Genomic DNA, 22625 nt, shown 5'->3' on the forward strand with positions numbered 1-22625 from the left:
TAAGGCATTATTTAATGTTGCCATGAAACCTACATTTTATTCTTAAGAGTAAAGAGTATGCCTAAAGCAATATGATTCTTGAATGTACCTGTGTATTTTAAATTTAATCCTTATAAAATGTTTAGTTTTAACTGAATTTTTCCATTCTTATGAATAGAACTCTTACAATAGAACTTTCTAACAAGTTAATCTTTATAGAATAATTTAGGAAAGCTAAAGATGGTTTACAAATTAGGAAAACAATAGTATTAATCTCTTTTTTACGATTTTTTTTAAAGCATTCAAAAAATGTAAGAATGTTGATTGTGATATATCACATTCAGAACATTATTTGTGCCTTCTAAGAAACCAATTTCAAAAGGGCATTTATGAAAGAAAGCAGTGCAGGCGAATCAAATGGTGTAGGTAAGAAAAGGAGTTTATTTCATGCAGAAGTGTGAAGCGTGAATGTATGGCGATTACCAAGATAGCCAGGTCATAGAGGAAGGGGACCTTAGAAATCAGTCAGGTTGAACTAGATTGTCAATAGAGGAGCTTAGTGTTTTAATGTAAAGGCAGGAGAATATAGGGAGTCATGACTGCTAGTTGATTAGGGGGATTAACATGGTCAGACCTACATTGCTTTTTTTTTTTTTTTTTTTTTTTTTTTTAATTTTTTTTGCTATTTTTAGAGGATAAATGGGATTGATTTGGAAGTGATGCCATAATAATGCACAAAATTTTATGAGGGCTTAACCCTAAATTTGAGTAGAGTAAATGTGAAATAATAAGAGAAATGGCAGTTAAATGCACATCTGATGCTAAGAAACATTTCGGTCTACCTTATTTCATGCCTTGATCACCTCCCATCTGAGCTATTTTAAAAGCATTGTAATTGCTTGTTCTTCTACCTTTAATCTCTCTCATCTGTATACTCCACAAATTTTGATAAACTGAGACTTGTTCAACGCATTCTAGTGATTCTCTGTTGCCAAGTAAGTCTTTAATCTTAAATTTTAGAAGCAGCAAGATGGTGCAGTAGATAGGGCACTTGGCTCTGGAGTAAGGAAGGACCTGTGTTCAAGTCTGGTCTCAGACATTTAATAGTAGCTCTGTGTGACATTGGGCAAATCATTTAAACCCTAATTACTTCACCCCCCAAAAAAAATCCCAAAATAGTCTTAAATTCAACTACAAAATCTTCTATAAAGGTGTTCCATTCTTTCCTTTTCCACAAATTGTTCAATGATACCTCTTTATCTCTCACATTTCTCCCTTTACCACTATTGACACCTCATTGGAATTTCTACAGTTAACATCTAATTAATCTCTTCGAATCTGTCTCATATAGAAAATCTGTCATTCCTTTGCTCAAAAGTCTTGATTGGCTTCTACTTTCTCAGAGATAAAATACAAATACAAATTTATTTTAAGGTCTTCCAAATCTGGTGTCTTATCTTTAGATTTAGGTTTATATTATTACCTTATATGTATTTGATACTTCATTTAGAAGGTCCTCAACTCTCCATGCATTTGTGTAAGCTGACCTCTGTTCTTAGAATGGACTTGTTCACTTCTCCACCTCTTAAAAGCAGTAGCTTTCTTTAAGGATTAGTTCTTCTCCATGACTTTTAAAGCTTTTTCTGATTTTTCCCTATTCCTTTTTGCTTCCCACTCAATTCTATATGTTAATACTCAGAGTAGTTTCTTTTTAAACGTTGTATTTCTCCAGCACAGAATAAACTTTAGGAGCAGAGATGTTTTATTTTTGTCTTTGTTTCTCCCAGTACCTTGCAGTGTTTTTTTTATATAGATAGGTGTTTGGTTTTCTTGATTTATGCGTTGCTCTTACTACTGTACTTCAAAAGTTATCTCTGCCATCCTGTTTTATCACATTGTATGTACATGACAGTGGATTTGGTGATATAGCACTTAAGTTTACACTTCCATTACTAAATCTAGCTAGTATTTAGATAGAAAGGAACTCTTGAGTATGTAAATCCCTTGGTATATTTTTGTTTGTTTTTAAACAATAAATACACTTTCTCATGTGATTATCTTCTCAGCTAGATTGAAAAGTCCAAGGAGAGCCATGACTTTTTCTTACAGATCATAGAATGTTCAGCTAAAAGATAACCATCTCTTCTAGTACTCTGCTTTCATTAAAATACCTAAAAGTTCATGAATAAATATGTGATACTAAGGTTTAAAAGACAAACTTATACTCCTTGTAAACTAATTTCTTCTAAATCTTTCCTAATAGAGAGAAATGTTTCTAAAATTTTATATGCTAGGATAAATATGATTCCAAAAAATCCAGGATTATATTAAAAATTCTAGGACATCATTTTTCTTTTTATTATAGTGGAGAATGGATTTGTACTTTTTGTCGAGACTTATCCAAACCAGAAGTTGAGTATGATTGCGATGATCCCAATTACAGCTCTGAAAAAAGAAAATCTGAAGGACATGTAGGATTAACACCAATAGATCAAAGGGTAAGTTTCAAATTTTTTTGTCTAATGTGATTGACCAGGCTTTGTATATAACTTGGTGAAAGTTGCTTCATGTTAATGCAGAAATGTTTTCCAAAAAAAGTCAAGGTAGGGTGATTTTTTTTTTTTTTCCCTCCTGCCCTCTCCTCTCTTAAATGAAAATCCTTCTTGGTTATGAGTTTGCTTTTATAATAAAAATGAAGAATCATCAGTCAGGATCCTATGAGAAAAATTTACTTAAATTAGCTTTACTAAAAATTCTTATCTTGAAAATTCCAAATATCAATGATGGTAATAAATTATATATACTATAAATAATGATGGCCTCTAAGGTCACATTTAAATGTAAATGTTATGAACCTTTGAAGTTTTTTTCCTAGCAAGAGAATATCACCCTATATTGTACTAGGATATTATGAGAAAAAGAGGGTATGAGGAGAAAATGTGGGGAGGAATGGTGTACATGAGCTTAGGAGCACGCAAAAAAGGTAAGAATGCTAAGACATCTTGTGATTCAATAGATATAAGCTGTGTCCTCTTCCACAGCTATTTGCACTATTGCAATAATCGATGAAAAGATTTTGGTCTTAAATCATCTGTTAATGCATATACCCAAATCATTTTCTTTGTCATAGACAAATTTGATAGAACTTGTTCCTAAAAGGCTGTAGGAACCATTCAGTTTCTTCTATCGTGGGTTATTTATTTTCTCTCCACATGATTTTTGTGGTGGTGATTTTTGGTTATGTTTTTTCACTTAAGTTTGCTGATCCTTAATTTCTAGTGCACTTCCCTACTCTCTATCCCTTTATTATTTTTTTTTCTGTCAAAAGATGTCATTTAATTTTTTTCCAGCTATGATTTCCTATACAAAGTCCGAGTCTGGTATTATTGTTACTCTTTGTTCTCTAGTTTGTGCCCAGGATAGAAACATAGAATTATAATTGAAATGGTTGAAAATGACATCAGAAGATCATCACTCCTCCAAGACTGTCAATCTTGAATATTCCTGACAAATAGACTTCCACTCTCTGCTTCAAGATCAACAAGGGTCACTTATGTGTTCATCCCCAACTCATTCCATTTTTAAAATAGCCCCAATTATTAGAAGATATTACTATCTTTTCATGGCCAAAATCTGCCTTTTCTTAACTTTAACCTATTCAACCAGGTTCTCCTCTCAGGAAACAAGGAAAATGATTGAGTAATGTTAGTACTTTTGTCTTTTTCATAATTTTTCTGTACAAAACATCGTAGTTCCTTTATGTCCATTCTAAAATGTGGCACTCAAAATTGACCACTATTTTCCAGAAGTAGTCTGACGTATGAGTATGAGAGTAACATCTCTTCCATTATTGGGCACACATGGCTTCTGTTAATGTAATAGAAGATTGCATTAGCTTTTTTGAATACTGTATCATTCTTATATTAAGGTTGTAGTCTACTATTAAGCCCCTCCTCCTTTCTTCCCTACATGAGTGTTTTTGAGGTGTATATTTTTTCCCTACTCTCTTATGCATTCAACTCATCCTAGACTTTAGGACTTGATAGTATTCTAAGAAGACCATACCACACTTCTCTTTTGTTATTAGATCTAATTCCATGACTATCTTTTTTTTTTTTTTTAGTCTTGAGTAATTATAGCCATGCTCATCTCCTTTGACTTACTTTCCTTCTCATAGAAATCATTTGCCTATTGTTTGCAAAATTTTGTTCCTAAGAAGCTCATCCTTCATATGCTACCTTAGTTTTTCCTTTATAAATCTTACTTATTCCTTTGACAAACATCTAAAATGTATGTCAGATTATATATAGAGTTCCCTATCTCATATTTGAGTCGTGTGCCTTGAGTATCTTCAGTGAATTCTGTTCTATTTTTTAATTGATCAAAATCATGTCTAAAATACCAGTTGTATCAATCTATTTTTTAATTTCTTATCCCAGAAAATGTAATTACTTGTAGAGCTAGTCAAGAGATAATCTGAATATCTTTATGTGCCTTTGCTAGATGGTCAGGTTTTTGTTTGATTTTGTTTGTTTGTTTTTATCACCAGTCTATGATGATCTGTAGCAGGAACTTTTTTCATTTCTTGGAGCTGATTATAACACACTAAACAAGATAAGGTCGAAATGGGTTCATGATTTAGACATAGAAAGAGTGATATTATAAGCAAATTAGAAGAACATTTGTATAGTTTACCTCTCAGATCTGTGAAAAAGGAAGGAATTTGTTCCTCAAATGAAATCATTAGTCATTTGTATTTCATTGATATTTACCTGGTAATGATTTATATTTTTATTAAGTGTTTTGGACAGCACTTCTCTTTACTCTTATGAACACAAGAAACCTTTCCTGATCTTTTTTTACTATTACTCCTTTTCCTCTGCTGATTATCTTCAATTTTACCTGCATATATATAACATTTGTATAATAATTTTCATATTGTCTCTCGAGTTAAGAATTGTAACTTTGATGAGGCACTATTCTGTATTTTCCTTTTTATCCCCAGCATATAGCATGATTCTTGAGTGAATGACTATTAAGAATACACATGCATTTGTAAAGCCTTGTTATATTATAATTAATTTTTTTCTTCAGAAGTGTGAACGACTACTTTTGTTCCTTTACTGCCATGAAATGAGCTTGGCTTTTCAAGATCCAGTTCCTTCTACAGTAAGTATTCATGTCATACTTAGTTCTTACAATAAAAACAAATATGATTTATCCCATTGAAAATTGAGAAAGGGAAGGTGGGCTCTTTTTGGCACTAAAAATGTTTTCCAGATTTTCTGAATTTGGTATTTGCCCACAAAACCCATCGAGATTAAGCTCAGTACTCATTTGATATTTTCAGCCTAAAAAACTTAGTAAATGGTATTATTGATCATACTTTTCATAAATGTACCTTAATTCTTATATCTTCCATTGTACTTTCACTTTCTATAATAGTTTGTGGCAAAATTATTTTTATTCTTTCAGAAGACTTAGGGAAACTTTTTGTTCTTTGTTTTCCAAGACTTATCTTTTTTGAGGTAATTGGGGTTAAGTGATTTGCCCAGGGTCACACAGCTAGGAAGTATTAAGTGTCTGAGAACAGATTTGAACTTAGGTCTTCCTGACTTCAGGGTCCACTGCGCCACCTAGCTGCCCTTAAGACTGTCTTATCAATTCTTTAACCACCTAGCTGCCCCTAAGACTATCTATTCTTTATAGGAGCAGCATTTAGTTTTGCCATCCATTGTCTAACCTTTGGTATGTGGTGTGTTTAAATCTACAAAATTAACCCCTCACAGTCACAGTCTTTGAATTCACATTGCATGTTTCCATTGGGCTTGGAAAGTTATCATATTTTATTTAATTATAACTTTTGAAAGTTCAAATTTGTATACATACTGTCATTTCAGAAGATCAGTTATTTATAGTAATTTAAAACTAGTAATGGTCTACAAAAGTAACAGCCCAGTTAACCCTACATATAATATATTGGATTTTTCAAAACCCTGCTTTTTGTCACTTGTTTAATATTCAGCATATTACTTATTTAATTACTCCAATCCTCAATTATTTCAACTATATAAAGAGAGCATTAGGTTTATTTGATTTCTTGGGTATATAGATTCTAAAATCTGTGTTGCCTAATACATATAACATCTAAAGGTATCTTGTAAAATGTAGAAAATCTCAGTTAGCTTTTGCTATCATCATACAATTTAGCGAAGTTTCATTTATGAGAATCCCTACTAAAATGATTTCAGGGTGCTGGGAAGATTTCTTTGCCCTCAGATTAAACCTAGATGAAAGTTGTAATTTGCTCATTAATCATAAGATTTAAAATAGCACTTGTCATTGGAGATTGTGACACATTGCCAAAAATTATTTATGCTAATACTTGTGTGGGGCCATTTAAGAGTGGCTGGAGGAAAATTTCGAATATTCAAGGATGGACAGAGTATTGGAAGTTTTTACCTCTTCTCCCATTTTAATTTCTTTTGTTTGAATTTGAGACTTGTTATAAATTATTCTAAAATTCTTCCACTATTTCCACTTGATTTATAAATACTATCTAAAATTAACAGAAATTACTACTTCAGCAAAAGCATTTGACTAATAAATAGCATCCAGAGATATTTCATCTGAACTTTAGAACCTGATAAATTATCTCTCTCAAGACACAGCACACCTAGGATTAATGATATCTGATTTATTTTCAAAGGTGCCTGATTATTACAAAATAATTAAAAATCCTATGGACTTGTCTACCATCAAGAAGAAACTCCAAGTAGATTCCCCAGTGTATACCAAGCCTGAAGATTTTGTGGCTGATTTCCGACTGATTTTTGAAAATTGTGCTGAATTCAATGAGGTGAGATTAACTTAGCGTTATTTTAGAGATAATTCTTAATTCAAAACAACTAAAAATGTTTCACATCTCAGAGATAAATATATATATATATATATATAATCCTTTTGGTGCAAATCTGCAAGAGTTCAGATCAATTGCAAATGAGTTTGAAAGCAAATTTTCTACTTGCTTTTGTCATTGCATAAAACTTAAACGATTAATTATTTTTATCCTATAATTTTCTCTGTAATGCCACAAAATATCAAAATTATTTTGGATTGAAAGGTCAAAGTTGTTTAAGGAACAGCTTATCTCTTTGGTTGGATCACCCATGATTAAGTATTTTCTTCAAATATTTGCATATTTTCGGGCTTTTCAAACCTATTTTTTGGAGATGATTCACATGTTTTTGCTATCCACATAGCAGAGTAACATTATTGTATGTATTTTGAAATTATCTTCTTCAAGGGTTGCTTTCTAGTTCTATTATTAGAGAATTGGAGGCCAGTCCTCTTAATGTTCACTTGAATTGTGTTTTTTTAATTATATAGACTTCCATCCCCTCACTTCCAGATTAAAGGATCTCCTAATAGATATTTTTTGTAAGTTTTTATTATATTATGTTATATATTATTTTGACGAAATAACTCTACGAATTATAAGTCTTACCCTAATCCTTGAACATGGTAAGCACTTGATACACACACACACACACACACTTTTTTTTACTCTGCTGTCGTCCTTTGAGCTGTTTTCTAAGCACTTTGATAAACATAGTTCTAAAAATACTTTTATGGATTTTTTTCCTTTCCCAACTTTAACTGTTTTGATGTATAGTAACTAGAACAGCATTAAGTATTCTTTTACTTATATCATTCATATGTATAAGCAATCAGATCTAATCAAACTTTTACATAGTTAAAATAAATAATGAATTTTTCTCTTGATATCAGTATTGATATTGTTTTTACATTTCCTTCAATAGCCTGATTCTGAAGTAGCCAGTGCTGGTATAAAACTTGAAAACTATTTTGAAGACCTCCTGAAAAACCTTTATCCAGAGAAAAAATTTCCAAAGCAAGAATTCAAGAATGAAACAGAAGATACCATATTTAGTGATGATTCAGATGATGACTTTGTACAGCCACGGAAAAAGCGTCTCAAAAGTATTGATGACCGCCAACTGTTTAAATAAGTGACACAGTGACAAGGACTGGTTTGAACTTTTTTTTTTTTTTTTTTTAAACCTTTTTATTAGTGATTAACATAATTGCAAGGAAAAGTCCATGACCACTCTGACATTTAGGTTTGTGGATGTTTAATAGACGTCAATTTCCTTAATAATCCATTTCTTTCTCTCTCTCTCTCACTCATCCCCATTAAGGAAAGGTGGGGGAAAGCATCTTTAAAGATTAAGATCAAACCCCTTTCCCCTTCTCAGAAATGGTAAAACAGCATCTGAAAGTATGACTGTTATCTAAAGGAGGGAGAATGACTGACTGTATTTACACCTAAAGTTGAAAACTTAAATGTGGTTTCAACGTGTGAATTAATCCATTTTCAGAAAATGTGATACCACTACCCATTATTCTTACCAAAGGCACGTGGCTGGCCATTATAAGTTTATTCTACTGTACTTAACAGTATGCCACGAATATGATATTAAATGTCCTAGGATACTGATTGGTGTGATTGAAGTGTAGGTAGATGCCACTAAGGAAGTACCTGATGGTCTGTCATGTAATATGGAGAGTGTATTAAAGAAAAATCAGGAAAACAAATGCTTGGGTTTATTTTTTGGCTTGTCTGTGAAGATGTTTTTATGTATCAGGTGTGTTTAGGCTATTAGCCAATCATTTCTGGAACTAGTGTCTTCTCTGTTATTGCCTCTAACAGCGTTAAGTGCAGATGTGACTTGTTTTTTACTCTTGATAAAAGCCCTCATTCATTACCACATGGCTTTTGATTGAATTCTTTGAAACAACAGCCATTTGCACTGTATGTGATGTGAAGTTGCTTCACCATACACTTTTGGGCATTAATGAACTTTAAAAAGGAAAAAAAGGAATAAGTAGTTTATGTAATTTTTCACTGTCTCGTGTTGCTTAGGATAAAACTGTGTTTTGGCGTAAAAATTTTTAGTGGAATTTTTGTTAGATGTTAGCATTTGCTGTTTTCTGCCTTGGTTTTTAATAGTGTCAGAGCTCATTAACAGTGTCATCTAAAAACCTCCATTGTGGTTGAACTTTGATATTAGATTTTCCTTCTCATCGGTCTGAATAGAAACAAGAAGTTTTCTCCTGATTTCATATTGAGCTAGGTTTTAAACCTGCTCAGACTTTACTTCTTTCTATTCATTGTTTTCAGTGCTTGGGCAAATTTTTAAAGGAAAAAATGTAAATTAGGGAAGAAGGAACAAAATAGCCTAGTTAGAATTTTCTAATATATTTGATGAAATGTTTGTTAAAACACTGACGGAACTTTGTTGAACTTTTCTTTCATTGAGGTGGTAATAAAACAACACAACTGACCACCTGTAAGCAAAAGAACCTGGCTAGGACACTTCAAAAACATCCCATTTGATGATATTTTGAAGTTAAATTAGTTGGGTCATAAGGTACGGCTGAAGATGACACACAAAGAGTAAATTAACCATAAGCAATAGGTTTGTTCCCATTTCCTGTACAGAGAAAAAGTTCTTGCTCCTAAAATATTAATACTGCTTTCCATGTTGGTTTATGTAGGACCTTTTAGCAGTCTTAAACCTGGATCATGAGATTTTAAAAAGTAACTATTAAATGAGGTGTCTGTTATGATTTTGAGTATAATTGTGGACAAATTAAGAAAAGTTGTTATTTATAGTTGACATTTTTCACCAGTTTCAGTCTAGGTATGCAATGGCATAATTAGCACAAAAGCTCTTGAGCTGTTCTTAAGTGTTTTGTCTTGTTGGACTAATATTTTTGTCACAATTTTTTTTTACACCATAGACTTTACCTACTCATCCCTTGGGTTGGAATAGAACAACATTAACTAGACTGTTGTAAGGAGGGGCAACCAAAGGGATGTGAAGCTTCAGCAGGGGGAGAATGTAATTTTCCAAATAAAACTGAGCCAGAATTCCTGCAAGCGTGTACATACATACCTCTGTACTATGGTATTCAGTGCCATACCATTTTATTTTTTTGTTGTTCAGTGCAAACTGTCAGGTTACCTGCTTTACCTCTGCTATGTATTTAAGCATTTGAGAGAGAGAGAGAAAAAAGAGCGAGAGAGCTCATGTTCTTAGGGTTAAAGTGCTTTCCTCACAATAGTAGGTAGTCGCAAGTGTTACTGCTCCAATTTTACATATGATAAAACTGAAGCTGAAAGAAGTTAATTTGTCCAAGACTAATAAATGTCTGAGCTACAACTTATATCTGGATCTTCTGATCCAGTATTTGTACTATACCCACACTGCCTCTGAGTGTATCTCTTATAAGGCCACCTGAAACATTGATTGTTTCAGTATTACGTTGTGTGAGATCATCTCTATGATTATCTGTAGCATTTCTGAATGTCCTATATATCTTAATTTCAATTAAGCATATAAACTCCTACTACTATGTGTTGGGACTCAGGTTACAAAGTTATAGTGATACAGTCCTTAAATTACCTCGTATTGCCTGCTACCTTATTAACTAGTCCCCCTGGTGCCTGGCTGTATCCTAGTCATAATGTTCTGTACTCTTTTGGCAGAGGACATTAAGAGGACCCTAGTCTTGACACATCCCTAGAATGAAGAGAGGGCTGTAAAAAATGTTCATTGTGACTCAGGCTTCCCTGACCTAAACTTGTGAACTCCAGCTTCTATTCCTGTCTTGGAAATCCATGGAGGTTTCTTTTGGGATTTTGTTGCAGGAGTCAAGAGATGCAAATTTCAGAAGTACAGTTGCCCTATTTATAAATCCTATTCTATTTTAGCCCTAGTATCATAGTTCTGGAATACAGTAAAAATAATCTGGCCCAACCTCATAAACAATTATGGACCCCAAGCATTGTACAACTGTGTAGCAGGGGAAGCCAGGTATACAAGCAGTGACTTACTGATAAGACCACTTGGCCTAGTATTCACAAGCTATTTCTTTTCAGAATTTTCTTAATGCAGCAGAACTTTAAATTATAGTAACTTATATTATTGAATTTAAACTACTTGATATCGGTATTTGGTAATGAAATAGTTCTTAAAAATTGAATGATATGCTATTTTTTTCCTTTATTTAACTTGGAATTAGACCATTCTTTAAATCATTTATGACAGGAGCAAGGGGTGCTAGTTTATACAGCACTAAACTAAGTAAATGTCAAGAAGCAAACCTAATAGTTTTTTTTTTTCTTTTGCTCTACTAATGGTACCCTGTTCTAACCTAAAGACTGCTGGTTGTATAACAAAAGAGAAATAGTGTAACCTATGAATACTTTGAAAACAGAGTATGAGGTTGTCCCCACAGTCAAAAGGGTGAGTATTAATTACTCTGATACTGAATTTTGCATTTCAGTGTCTGATTTTTATCCAATAACTTGAACATTCAAGTTAAAATCCCAAGATAAAGTTAGTAGGATGGGGAAGTAGAGGAAGGGGTCTTCCTTTTTCAAGGGCCTACTCCACAAATTAGAAATTCAGAAAAATAAGTTGCTGCATGTGATCAAAAGGTTTATAGGTTGAAATTGAAGGTTTGTTCTTTGTTTCTTTTTCTTTTCTTTTTTTTTGGGGGGGGGGGGGGGGGGGGAATATGTCCTGCATTCATTAAAAACGAGAGAAAGTGATCTGATTGGCTATTTAAATTATAAGCATCACCATAAGTTCAACCACCTAATTCCTGCTTAAAATTTAACTCCTTTAAAATAACCATGTAAATATTTTTTAAACATTTTTATAACATTGTATAAATTTATATTTAATGTCTTTTTACAAGCTGATTGCACCTAGCTTTCATCTTTATAACACTGGGTGTGAAATTAATGGGCCATAATTCACATACTGGTGGATCTTTTTCCTGAGTAATGCTAGCCAATCAGATTACAGATTTTTCTTCATCGAGGAATCACTTACTTTATTGTGAAGGACATCTGATACAGTAGTCTTTGTTACTGTTATGTATGGAATGTTTTGTTTTTGGCAGACTGTGGTGCTTTGATTTGAATAAAATAAACTTGAATGAATGTTCATAATGTGAATATTTCAGCTCAAAAGAACTTCAAAATATACTTATTTGGGCAAAGTTAGTTCAACATGGCATTTTAGGAGACGCCTCCTGACTTTCAAAAGATAAATAATAGGAATTAGATATCTTTAATTATGAAAATTTAAACTAAACTACTAAGCAGCATTTTCAGTTACATTAAAATGTAGACCATCTTACTAAATAAATGTGTAAAGAGCCTTAATCAAGGTTTAGCAACCATATACAAGATGAGCAAAAAAAATATTTAGTTTTAAACTTTTAATACTTTCAGAAGCATAAATACTAGACTTGCATAAAACATCATTTGAATGTTTCTTTGGATTTCTTTTACATTTAATTGGCTGTGTGTATTTTAAATTAATTTTTAAACTGTATGGCACCCTAATCATTAAGAGCATTACATTATGTGCCCAACAGTTTCTGGACGATGCTGTGTCAGACCTGTGGATCAATACAGAGTTCTGCCTTACTTGGGCACCTTCTCTATCTCCATAGATTATTTCTTGTGAGATATTATCTAGAGAATGAGATTTTAATGTGAAGTCTAGGATCACATATGCAATTGAGCAAGCAGCTAATGAAAATTCTTTAAAAGTTTGGATAGAGTAAGATGGATATGGAATTTTGTCAACAGTTTTATTATCTTTTCAAATTTGTTATTGTAAATTTTGAACTATTCCTACTTTTAAAGTTACTTTAAGTTAAAACAACAAAAAATGCCAAAGATACAGAGAAGTTATACATTAAGAAGCTGCCAATTTTAAACCTTTTATTTTAAAATGAAAACATCTTTTAAATCGCAATCCATTTGGCATTTCATTCAGTGCTTGTAAGCTTATTGTTAAGCATAAATCTTTTGTTTAACCTGCTTAGAACCTTTAGAGGCAATAACAACAACAAAAACGTAAATGTTTTTATAATTAGGTAAATATTGCAATAATCTGTCCATGGAAAACAAAATAAATTTCGTAACAGTTGGAAACACAGCAAAGTACTTATTTTTCTTCTGAGAAAAATGAAATATAGTTTGCTTCCTGGCGCAAAATTTGGAAAGGAAAAAAATTAGATATATAACTGTCTCACATTCTAGAACATTAAGAAGGAAAGATTCCTAATATCTAAAAAAAAAAAAAAAAAAGCTTTGTTTTTAATTTCAAGAAATCTTGAGAAGAATCTTAAATTTTAAAATTTATTTTTTATGCCCTACTTCTGAAGCAAGGCAAATTGTATTTCATTCATTAATTATATCATATGTCTATGTAACATTTTAGTTTAGTGTATACGTCCTTTTTAAATCCTTTATCTCTTATGAGCCTCAGTCACAACTCTGTAGCCATTACAGGTATTATCTTATAAATTTGAAGCTTGACGGTCAGAAAAATAAGACTTAACATAATCTTTATATGGACTCCTGGTTTTTCAAAAGCTGTTGTCCTTATCATATTTCACTGCTTCTCTCACTGATAAGCAATAATGACTAATAAACTGAAAACTCAACTTAAAGAAATTAAGGGATAAGATCTTGGATTTAACCTCCTAATATCTTCTTCATTTTATAGATTAGGAAAATATTTCCTAGAGAGGTTCAGAATTAAGCGACAGAATTGGGATGCTATTTAGTTCCTTTACCTTCAAAGCTAGTGTGCTTTCTTTTTTTCTAATTGCCATTTAGTTTTCAGTTGATTGTAATATACTATAAAATGTACCTCCATGGATATTTTCATAAATATTTTGGCAAAGTTAGCAAACATCAGCAGAAATCCAGACTTTTTGAAGTCATAAGTCATAACTCCCAAATCCATATGTATATTTTAGTTACACTTAGCATAAGAATGACCCTACGAGGTCACCTAGTCCAAATCTCCTTCATCTGTAAGATGAGAAAACTGAGGTTGGAGAGGTTAAATGACTTACTCTAGAATCAAGATTGCTCTCAAAAATAATTATACATACAACCTGAAATCTTTTTTTTCCCCTAAGACTCAATTTTGAATTTCAAATTTCTTGGGTATTCCATATGTGCCAAGGCATTGTGGTAGAAGTCCAAAGAGGCACAGAGAAAGATCTGTGCGGTTTTTTTGGTTCTGATGCCTACTGAGATTAAGAAGAGACTGCTTTGGGCTGTATAACAGGTATTTATTGAATCTTTGGAAGAAAACTCCTAGGAGGGTGACCTACCTTTCAAATCCATTAAAAAAAAAAAATTGTTCTTTAGTGACACAGTATTAATCAGAAATGAATTCAAGATAAATCGAAATAGGGAGAGGGTAAAATAAAACTATCTCAGGAACATGTTTATGAAAAATAAAATACATTTCTTCATTTGCACGTCTTCATTTTGTTTGCTGTAAAAAAAAAAAAAAAAAGATAAATTGAATAAATCAGAATATGACAATTATCATTTTAATCTACCCACCATCATGATATAGTCTTTCTGTACATTTATTTAAGATACTAATGAGAGCATATATCATGATGCAATATGATCTCTAAAGTTAGTTGTTCTTGTATTAACAGAAGAGGAATAAATCTTGGTCTCATCCTAAGTAGATGGAAAAAAATCCCAATTTAATGGAAACTCTCAAAGTGTGATTCCATGTGGTAATTCAGAAGTTAATATTTGGACTCAGGACAAGTCAGTAACATACGTATCTTGAAATGGTACAAGTACTATTTATATTCCTAATTTAAAGGAATGGATGATCCTATCTTACAAGTGATCTTGCTCTATTTTCCAGGAAGTACAGTACCTGTGTGGAGAGTTCCAGAGTATTAGAGTTGGGATGGACCTTAAATAAGCAGTCTAAACATTCTCAGGTGCTTCAACCAAATCTCCTGTGGTGTGATCTCAAGACTTTTCATCTCATTGTCCCATTTTAAACATTCTGTTTTTCTTGTGGCACCCAGAAGTGAATGCAATGCTCCATATAAACTCTCAAAAACAAAGACAGTCACCTTTCCTGTTCTGGAAAATCCACTATTCCAAAAGATGATTTCATATGAATATTCTCTCTGAGGTTGCAGATTATTGGCCATCATCTTGCCCTCTGCATTTGTTGTATGTGATCTCTCAAATTTATTTCAGTTCATACACTTTATATACTGGGAATCTTTGTGGAGGCTGCCAGAGAGAAATATAGACTGTCTACTAGTTAGCTCTGCTGTGTAACTGGCCTGTCTCTTTGGATCATTTTGTGGTTGACATTATTCATAGCACTTCTGTACAATTTGTGTTAGTAATATTTTCCAGACTGTTCATGCCCACCTTGTGGTTCTCCTTGTCTTTTTGGGCAAGAATTTCCATTACTCACAGCCTTAAATCATCACTAGGAGTCTATTAATGTTGGAAAGATGAGCCTTTGCTATTCCAAGAGGAAGTTTAAGGTCATTGAAAGACCTTTGTTGTCTTCCAAAGGCCATCCAATTAATTAGCTCTTGTTCATTCCTGCTTTCAAATCATCCATCTACTAATTTTTTTCCCTTTATGTACTAAGTTAAGGACTAATTCTGCCTATGTAAGGTAATTTGGATAAAAGGCCTTCTTTACCTTATGGTTTTTCCCTTTTGGACAGTTAAATCTATTGAGTGATTATGTGTGTCAGTCATTGAAATAACAGCCAAAAACAGGTCCATCTCTTGGACCTTAGCCTATAAAAGAAGAGTATTTGCTTGGTTTTCCAGCAAGAACCTCAAGATTCAACTTCTGGTTCTGGATTTCTTCCATCAAAGTCTCAAATTACCTTGGCTAAGCTCACCTTGTTTTATGCTTTAATTTGGAAATAGGCTTTGAGATAACTTTTCGAAGAGAAACTTTAAAGGTACTGTTTGCTCTATAAAATTAAATGAACAGATACAGTGGCAGTGGCAATCCTCTAGCCAACTTTATGCTTTTGTTATACAGACTAAGACACTAAGAGAGGCATATATTCTGCACCATCATGTATTGCCCAAATCACATTAAAATACACTAAAATCTACAAAATAACACATTTTAAACTAAGTCAACATGTAGCCTGCAGATATCTTTATATATGGTTGAATGACACTGTTTCCATTTGAGTTTGACACCACCAGCCTAAGTACACTGATATCTTCCACTGCCTTCTTGGTTACTGTTGACTCATTGTACGTGTCACAACCCCAAAACATCTTCAGATGAATTTCTGTCTAGGTACTTCTTCAGATCTCATTTTTGGAAGTTGATCTTTTTTTAATGATTTTTACAATTTCATTGAATTTTATAATTCTGTCTAATAAATTTAGCCTAATCTGATGCGCCAAGATCTTTTTTACTACCTTTCATCTTTGGAGACATCTGCAAATGGAATAAGATGGACATTCATGCCTTCATCCAAATTATTGATAAAAATGCTAACATTGAGCAGCATCAAGGATACATTTAGAAGGCTTTTTCTAAAGGATATCTCTCTCTATGCTGAAATCTGCGCTCTCTTAAAAGACTAGGTCCTGTCATTCAGTTTCATCTCATGTAGTTAACATTTTATCCACGAGGCTAGTGTGAGAACCATCAAGTGCATTGTGGAATTCAGTGAGGATTTTTAAAGTTCCATGCAGAAAGAGGTGCTTTAAGGATACAAAGACAAAAGCTACATTTCAAAGAATTCTACCTTAATGGGTACCACATTCTGAAATAATTTTAAGAGATTATACAAACCTACTCTTGTCTCTCAACATCTAATCCCTCTTTCTCCTATTCTCATTTCTTAATCAAATAGTTTTATAGAGCCCTGTCATCTCTGAAATATCTTTGCCTATCTGACACTGAAATCTAACCCTGAATTATTTCTATCACCTCCCTCTTCTGCTCATCTCAGGTGTTGCTTAGTGGAACTAGAAACAAATTATACACACAAGTTGACTGGGACCACTACAAGTTTGTTAACCTCAATGTGCCTTTTCTGTAGCAAGGTTACTCGTCCTGGTATTTGATCCTAAGTCTTACTCCTTACAGAGGTTGTTTAAATCTGGTAAACCTTCCATAACAATTCCTCTTCCTTCTTAACTCAGAACCTCACCTTGCTACCTGAGAAAATAAAAGAGAACCTTTAAGATATATCCCCTAAAATATCCTTTGATATTATCCTCCTCCATTTACTACTTCCAAAGTCAGACCCTCATTTTGTACTTTTGTTCCACCTCTTTCAACCCATAGCCTCTCACAATCACCTCTCAGGTTTAAATCTCTACCTTCTGGTTCTTTGGTGCCTAAAAATATTCCTTTGCTTATTCCAAGCCTTCCCTTCTAATTTATTTAAATCGCAGCCAAACTCTTAGAAAAACGTGGCCAGAATTCATTTTTTCCATTTCCTTTTCTCAACCCTTCTCTGACCCCCTTCACTCAATTGAAAATATGTAAAGGATGGTTTGGGGGAAGGAAAGATGAGGCGGCAGGATCATTGCTGAAGTTGGCTACAGGGATGATTATGTTAAGAGATGTGATGGTAAAATCAACAAAGTCTGGGCCCTCACTGGATGGTAGAGGGTGTTAACTTATGTGACAGGAAGATGGTGTGTCCTTGACAGAAATAGGTAAATATGGATGAGCTGTGAGTTCCAAGGGAAAGAAGTTTTCTTTTGCCTTTTCCTTTAACATTGTCTTGCATTTGTCCCCTTGATGTATTCTGTGTATATCTTGGGTGTATATAGTTCTTTACATGTTTTTTTTTTTTCTGTATTAGAATGGGTATCATGCCCTGTGGTGTATAGTAAGTATTTAATAAATACTTGTGACTCTGGCTAAGGGCTGAGTTTGAAATCTCTGGGAAATGGTGAAACAAATTGTTTTATATGGATTTATTGGAATATTAATGTACTATAAGAAATAATGTGACAAAGAGAGAAGTACAGAAAGATCTATAAACTGAATCAGATCAAAGAAAAGTATCGTCATGTGTGCCAGGAAGGATCAGAATAAGCAATGGACAATTTTCATATATAAAATTGTTTTTGCATAAACAATACCAATGCAGCCAAAAGTAGAAGGAAAAACAGGAAATAAGGATACTCTTTGTAGCAATTTTACTGATAAAAATCTCATTTATGAGATAGTTAGAAACTGAGTCAAATTAAAATAAGCCATTCTCTACTTTACAAATTGGACAAAGGATGTGTCTGAGTCAGCAGTTTTCAGAGAAAGAAATATAAGCTATTAAAATGGGGGCCAGAGGGGAAAAGATATGCGTCACTAATAATTCATTAATTACCAGTAAATTGGAGAAATTTAAGCCAACACTGAAATGCCACTTTACACACCTATCAGATTGTTGGAATTGACAAAAAGAAAATGATACACTAGAGAGCCTGTGGGAAGATAGTTACATGAATACAATGCTAGCATTATGGATTGGCCCTGACCATTCTGAAAAGTAGTTTGGAACTGTTCCTGAAAACCCATTAAATTGTATATACCCCTTTGACCTAGCAATACTGTTACTATGTTTGGTCTCTACCCCAAAGACATTCAACGGAAAGGACCCATATGTATGAAAATAAAGCGCATCTTCATTGGCAAAGATTTTGAAACTAAGGGAATGCCTCCTATTTGCGGAATAACTGAACAAGTTGTGCTGTGTAAATATTAGTGAAATTTTGTGTTATAAGAAACAATCAAGAGAAGTCTGGGAAGATTTCTGTGAGCTGTTACAAAGTGTGAAGCAAGCAGAAAGAGAATAATTTATACGATAACAATATTTTAAAGAAAAAAGCCTAGAAAGGGCATTGAGAAATATATTATTTTACTTAACTATTCATATCTGTAATGCGCTTCTTTCTTTCTTGATGGGTCTGGTGTATGGAAGTAGGAGGGAGAGAATTTTGAACTGAAAAGATAAAGTTGAATGTTTTAAAAATCTCAACAGACCTGGAGGGTGGGCCAAACTAATAAAATAGTAGGCATTTTACTGGGAAAATTTAATGTTTAGGATTTTTTGTTGTTGTTGTTGTTTTTTAAATTGGAATATGTGAACTAAATTCTATATTGGTGTTCCAAAAAAGCTAATGGAATTTAGACAGTCATTTTAAAAGTATAGTACTAAAAGCAAGGGAGATAAGTACCATAATCCTCTAAAAGATACCTGTGAACCTAGAGTACCTTCAGAAAGCACAATCAGGATAGAGAATGCACTCAAAGCCATTCCATGTGGGGATCAGTTTGAACTTTAATCTGTAGCAGATGGGAGACTTGATAACTATGTCAAAGTAACAGAAGGTCTGTCATGTAGGAACAAAAATTAGATTTGTTTTATTGGCCCTATGTAACAGAAATGTGAGAATAATGGGTGAAAATTGAGCAGATTTTTGCTGAAGATCTTAAAAAATTATAATGAGCAATTATAGTCTTATCTCAAAGTGAAATAGTGTACTTGAAGATTTAATTAATTTTGCCTAACACTGAAGAGTTTTAAGAAAACTGGAAGATCCTTTGTTGAAAATATTAAAAGAAACGAAAGGAGGAAGGCTTTTAACTTCAAATGTTAGATTTGGTAACTAATAAGAGGTTTATTTTTCCTCTAGGCCATATGTGGAGTATAGTCATAAACTCCGGCAAAGCTGCATGAACAAAGAAGAGATAAAGACAACCTGTCTTTGTTGATTAAAAGTAGTCTTTGGAGTTCTAATATATTCCTTAGTCATGTATATTCTCTTGAAAAAGATGCCCCAGGATGAGTACTGATTTTTACACTACTTAAATTTTTTTCCTCCCATTTTGTAGCACTGACCCACGCACTCATTTAAAGGAAGCAGAAAATCTACTGGTTTTACAAATAATTTCTCAGATGGAGCCAATAAATGGAAGACTATAGCTACCACTTTCAAATTGAATTTCAGTTCTCCAAGAACCTAAGAAAACGAATGTGGCCTAATAAGGCTAATTTTGGAATCTGACCTTAGATGAATTCTCTTTTTAAGACAGTAAATTATAGACAAATTGCCTCTCTAAATTAGTGGAATGGATTTCTACATTTGCAGCAACACTAATGAAATCATCTACCTTTTATTGCTCCCAAAAAATGGAAGGAGGGAACCCTCAAAGATGATTAACCAGAGAACAAGGGGGGCCAAATTGAAAACAGAAGTTGAGGCCAATGTTAAAAGGAAAAATTTCCTTCCAAGACAATTTAGCCAGTATATAAACACATCTTAAGTGGAGATGGCCATGAATGAGAGTTCATAGGACCCAAATTTGAATTATAAAAATTGTCACATTGTTAGTGAATTAGTTTTGTGTTTTTATGTTCAATATTTCATAGCACAAAGGAGCCATGATTTCATTGATGTGGATGAGACATCATTTTAACTCCTTAAATGAAACCCATAAAATAACTCCCCTTACACATTGTCATCAGTTTTACAAAGTACTGCTCAGTCAGCCTGGTAATAAGTTACTCCAGAGTGCAAGAGAACAGACAACCAAAGGCCTTTCTAGCATGGTGTAGAAGCTGCCAGAGCTTAAACTGCGGACACATCTAAGAACCAGGATGTCTACAACATAAAGCATTAAAAGTAGGATCTTGATGAGTGCACTCCAGTGTGTGCATTGGAATTATATAGATCTGATTAAAATATAATTTTAAAAGTTTTATATGAATAGTATAAGAATATATATATATAATATATATATGTAAATATCAATTTAAAAGATTTTTTTTATAGCTTGGAGAAATTTGACAGAGTTGGTATTCTGTTGGCCTAAGCTTCACAGCCTACTTTCCTGCCATATTGAGGCATCAGATTAGGATTTATGTGTAATGTGTTTAGATGTATATCAAATAACAGGGATCTTCAAAGCTTAAATGTCCACATTGTAATTCAATGCATACTACTTTAAACATTTACTAGTCTCTTGCCCTAGAACAAGAGCATCTGAAGGCAAAGGAAATAAGTGGTAGTGTAAGTACTAAATGGTTTAGCAGTGTCGCCTACCTGTAGGGCCCGTCCTTTAGTCTCAATGGGAAGTGTGAATGCAGAAATGGCGCACACAACGCAGACTGATGAGAACAGACACAAAGCTCCCAAGAAGGATGCACTCATGAGTACCTGCAAGTGGCAAAGAAAATAAGTCAATGAGAGTCCAGCACCTCTATGGGCAAAAGAGTGCCAGAAAAGCAATTAAGGTTTTGGCAGTACCTTGCCATAGTCCTTAACAACCACTCAACTGCAGCCAACCACTTTACGGGGTTTTCCCTCTCTGTCAATTTTACAGAGGCCTACCCATTCACCCAGCTTCTTGTCGTCATCAACCTTGATCAAGTTGATTTGGTGTTCAGCACACAGAGCCTTGACCAACTTTACATACATAGGTTCATCACAGTTGGAAGCAAGAACACAAAGATGGGCTTGGCGTTTGTCCAAGGCTTTGGCACCTTCACGAATTCCACAAGCTAAGCCATCGTGGATGAGTGCAGTCTTCAGCACTTCTTGTAGAGCAGTGTTAACGTCCATTATACCTCCAACAGCAGTGCTTTCCTCGGCCATGGCAGCGGTTCACGGGTGAAGCTAAATCTTGAAACCACCCAGGAGCCTCCTCAGCGGCAACATATGAAAGATTTGAAGTCAAAGAACTTAGATTTCGATTTCTCATGAGAAGATTCGATTTCGATTTCAGGCTTTGTGCAAATTATTTCATCTCCCTTTATCTGTGTTTCCTCGACTGAAATAAATGTTTATTCTAAATGATCACTAAGGTCCTTTCCAGCCCTACATCCTGATCACTTACATGCTCTACATATTTACACCCATGACAGTTTACAATTTTCAAGGCACAAGCTGCTTGTGACATAGTGTTAAGGATCACAGGTACCCTTTCATTTTTATAGACTCCGGCTGACTTTTTAAGTGTTAGAATGGGACTCTGTACCACAAACTGTTTTCAGTACAACTCTCACTGATGCTTGCTGCAAGCATGCAGATGAGGAATTTCAAACTCTTAACATGACTATGTAAAGATCCAATAACATGATTACATGAGTTCCTTAGCCAGGGCCTGACACAGAGGGAGCATTTAATAAATGCTCTTCCCCTGTCCCCTCCTCGAATCTTTTTCTCAACAGTAGCTCCTTGTTTTCTCTATCTTTTGGAAGTGGAAAAGGGTCAATTTGTTTTTAAAACATCTGTTTCATAGAGAATTGAGTCATGATCAGACTGTCCAGGACCAGACTGAATTCCTCACTTTGCAGATTTAGAAACAGATTTGCCTGAAATCTCATAGCTTACAGACCCCTTTACGGAATATTGCTAAGATTTTTTAAAATTTTAAGCTCCAAATTCTCTACTTGCCCCTCCCCATCCCTTGAGAAGGGGAAGAATATATCATTTGTACATGTGCATGATGTCATATAAGATATTTCCTCACAGAATATTTAAATTGAGGGAAGTTCTAAATTTTGGTGAAAATTGGACTCTTGGAAATCTGCACCAGAGCTAGTGCATCTTCCAGTTACCACCACACAGAGAGCAGTTGAGGTGGAACACGAGATGAGATAAGAGATTTTGCCTTAGCTGATTAACAAATTCCTTCAGGATGACCTCTCAGACTGAATTCTGCTCAGGAAAGCCTATATACA

At 33.7% G+C, this 22625-nt stretch overlaps 2 protein-coding genes and 1 pseudogene across 8 annotated transcripts in view; 1 reads left to right on the forward strand and 2 right to left on the reverse strand.

Moving 5' to 3' along the window:
• TRIM24 (tripartite motif containing 24) overlaps window positions 1-12034 on the forward strand; it is a 124462-nt gene extending 112428 nt beyond the window's left edge. For all 6 annotated transcript variants that reach the window (XM_031939145.1, XM_031939146.1, XM_031939147.1 and 3 more), the window contains 4 exons: window positions 2345-2477; window positions 5074-5148; window positions 6689-6838; window positions 7803-12034. In XM_031939145.1, coding sequence (XP_031795005.1) covers window positions 2345-2477; window positions 5074-5148; window positions 6689-6838; window positions 7803-8012 — 568 coding nt within the window. In that variant the 3' untranslated portion in view covers window positions 8013-12034. The remainder of the gene's footprint in view (window positions 1-2344; window positions 2478-5073; window positions 5149-6688; window positions 6839-7802) is intronic.
• A 2275-nt stretch (window positions 12035-14309) lies between these two features.
• Window positions 14310-22625, reverse strand: part of SVOPL (SVOP like) — a 60787-nt gene continuing 52471 nt past the window's right edge. Inside the window, exons 12-13 of the mRNA XM_031939151.1 lie at window positions 20986-21099; window positions 14310-14387 (exon numbers count right to left, since the gene is read on the reverse strand). Of these exons, the coding sequence (XP_031795011.1) occupies window positions 14376-14387; window positions 20986-21099 (126 nt within the window). The 3' untranslated portion in view covers window positions 14310-14375. The remainder of the gene's footprint in view (window positions 14388-20985; window positions 21100-22625) is intronic.
• LOC105750720 lies at window positions 21195-21602 on the reverse strand (annotated as a pseudogene). The gene has a single exon (XR_001121202.3). The product of XR_001121202.3 is annotated as a 40S ribosomal protein S12 pseudogene (transcript).

Source organism: Sarcophilus harrisii, chromosome 5, assembly GCF_902635505.1.
Source record: "Sarcophilus harrisii chromosome 5, mSarHar1.11, whole genome shotgun sequence".
NCBI lineage: Eukaryota > Metazoa > Chordata > Mammalia > Dasyuromorphia > Dasyuridae > Sarcophilus > Sarcophilus harrisii.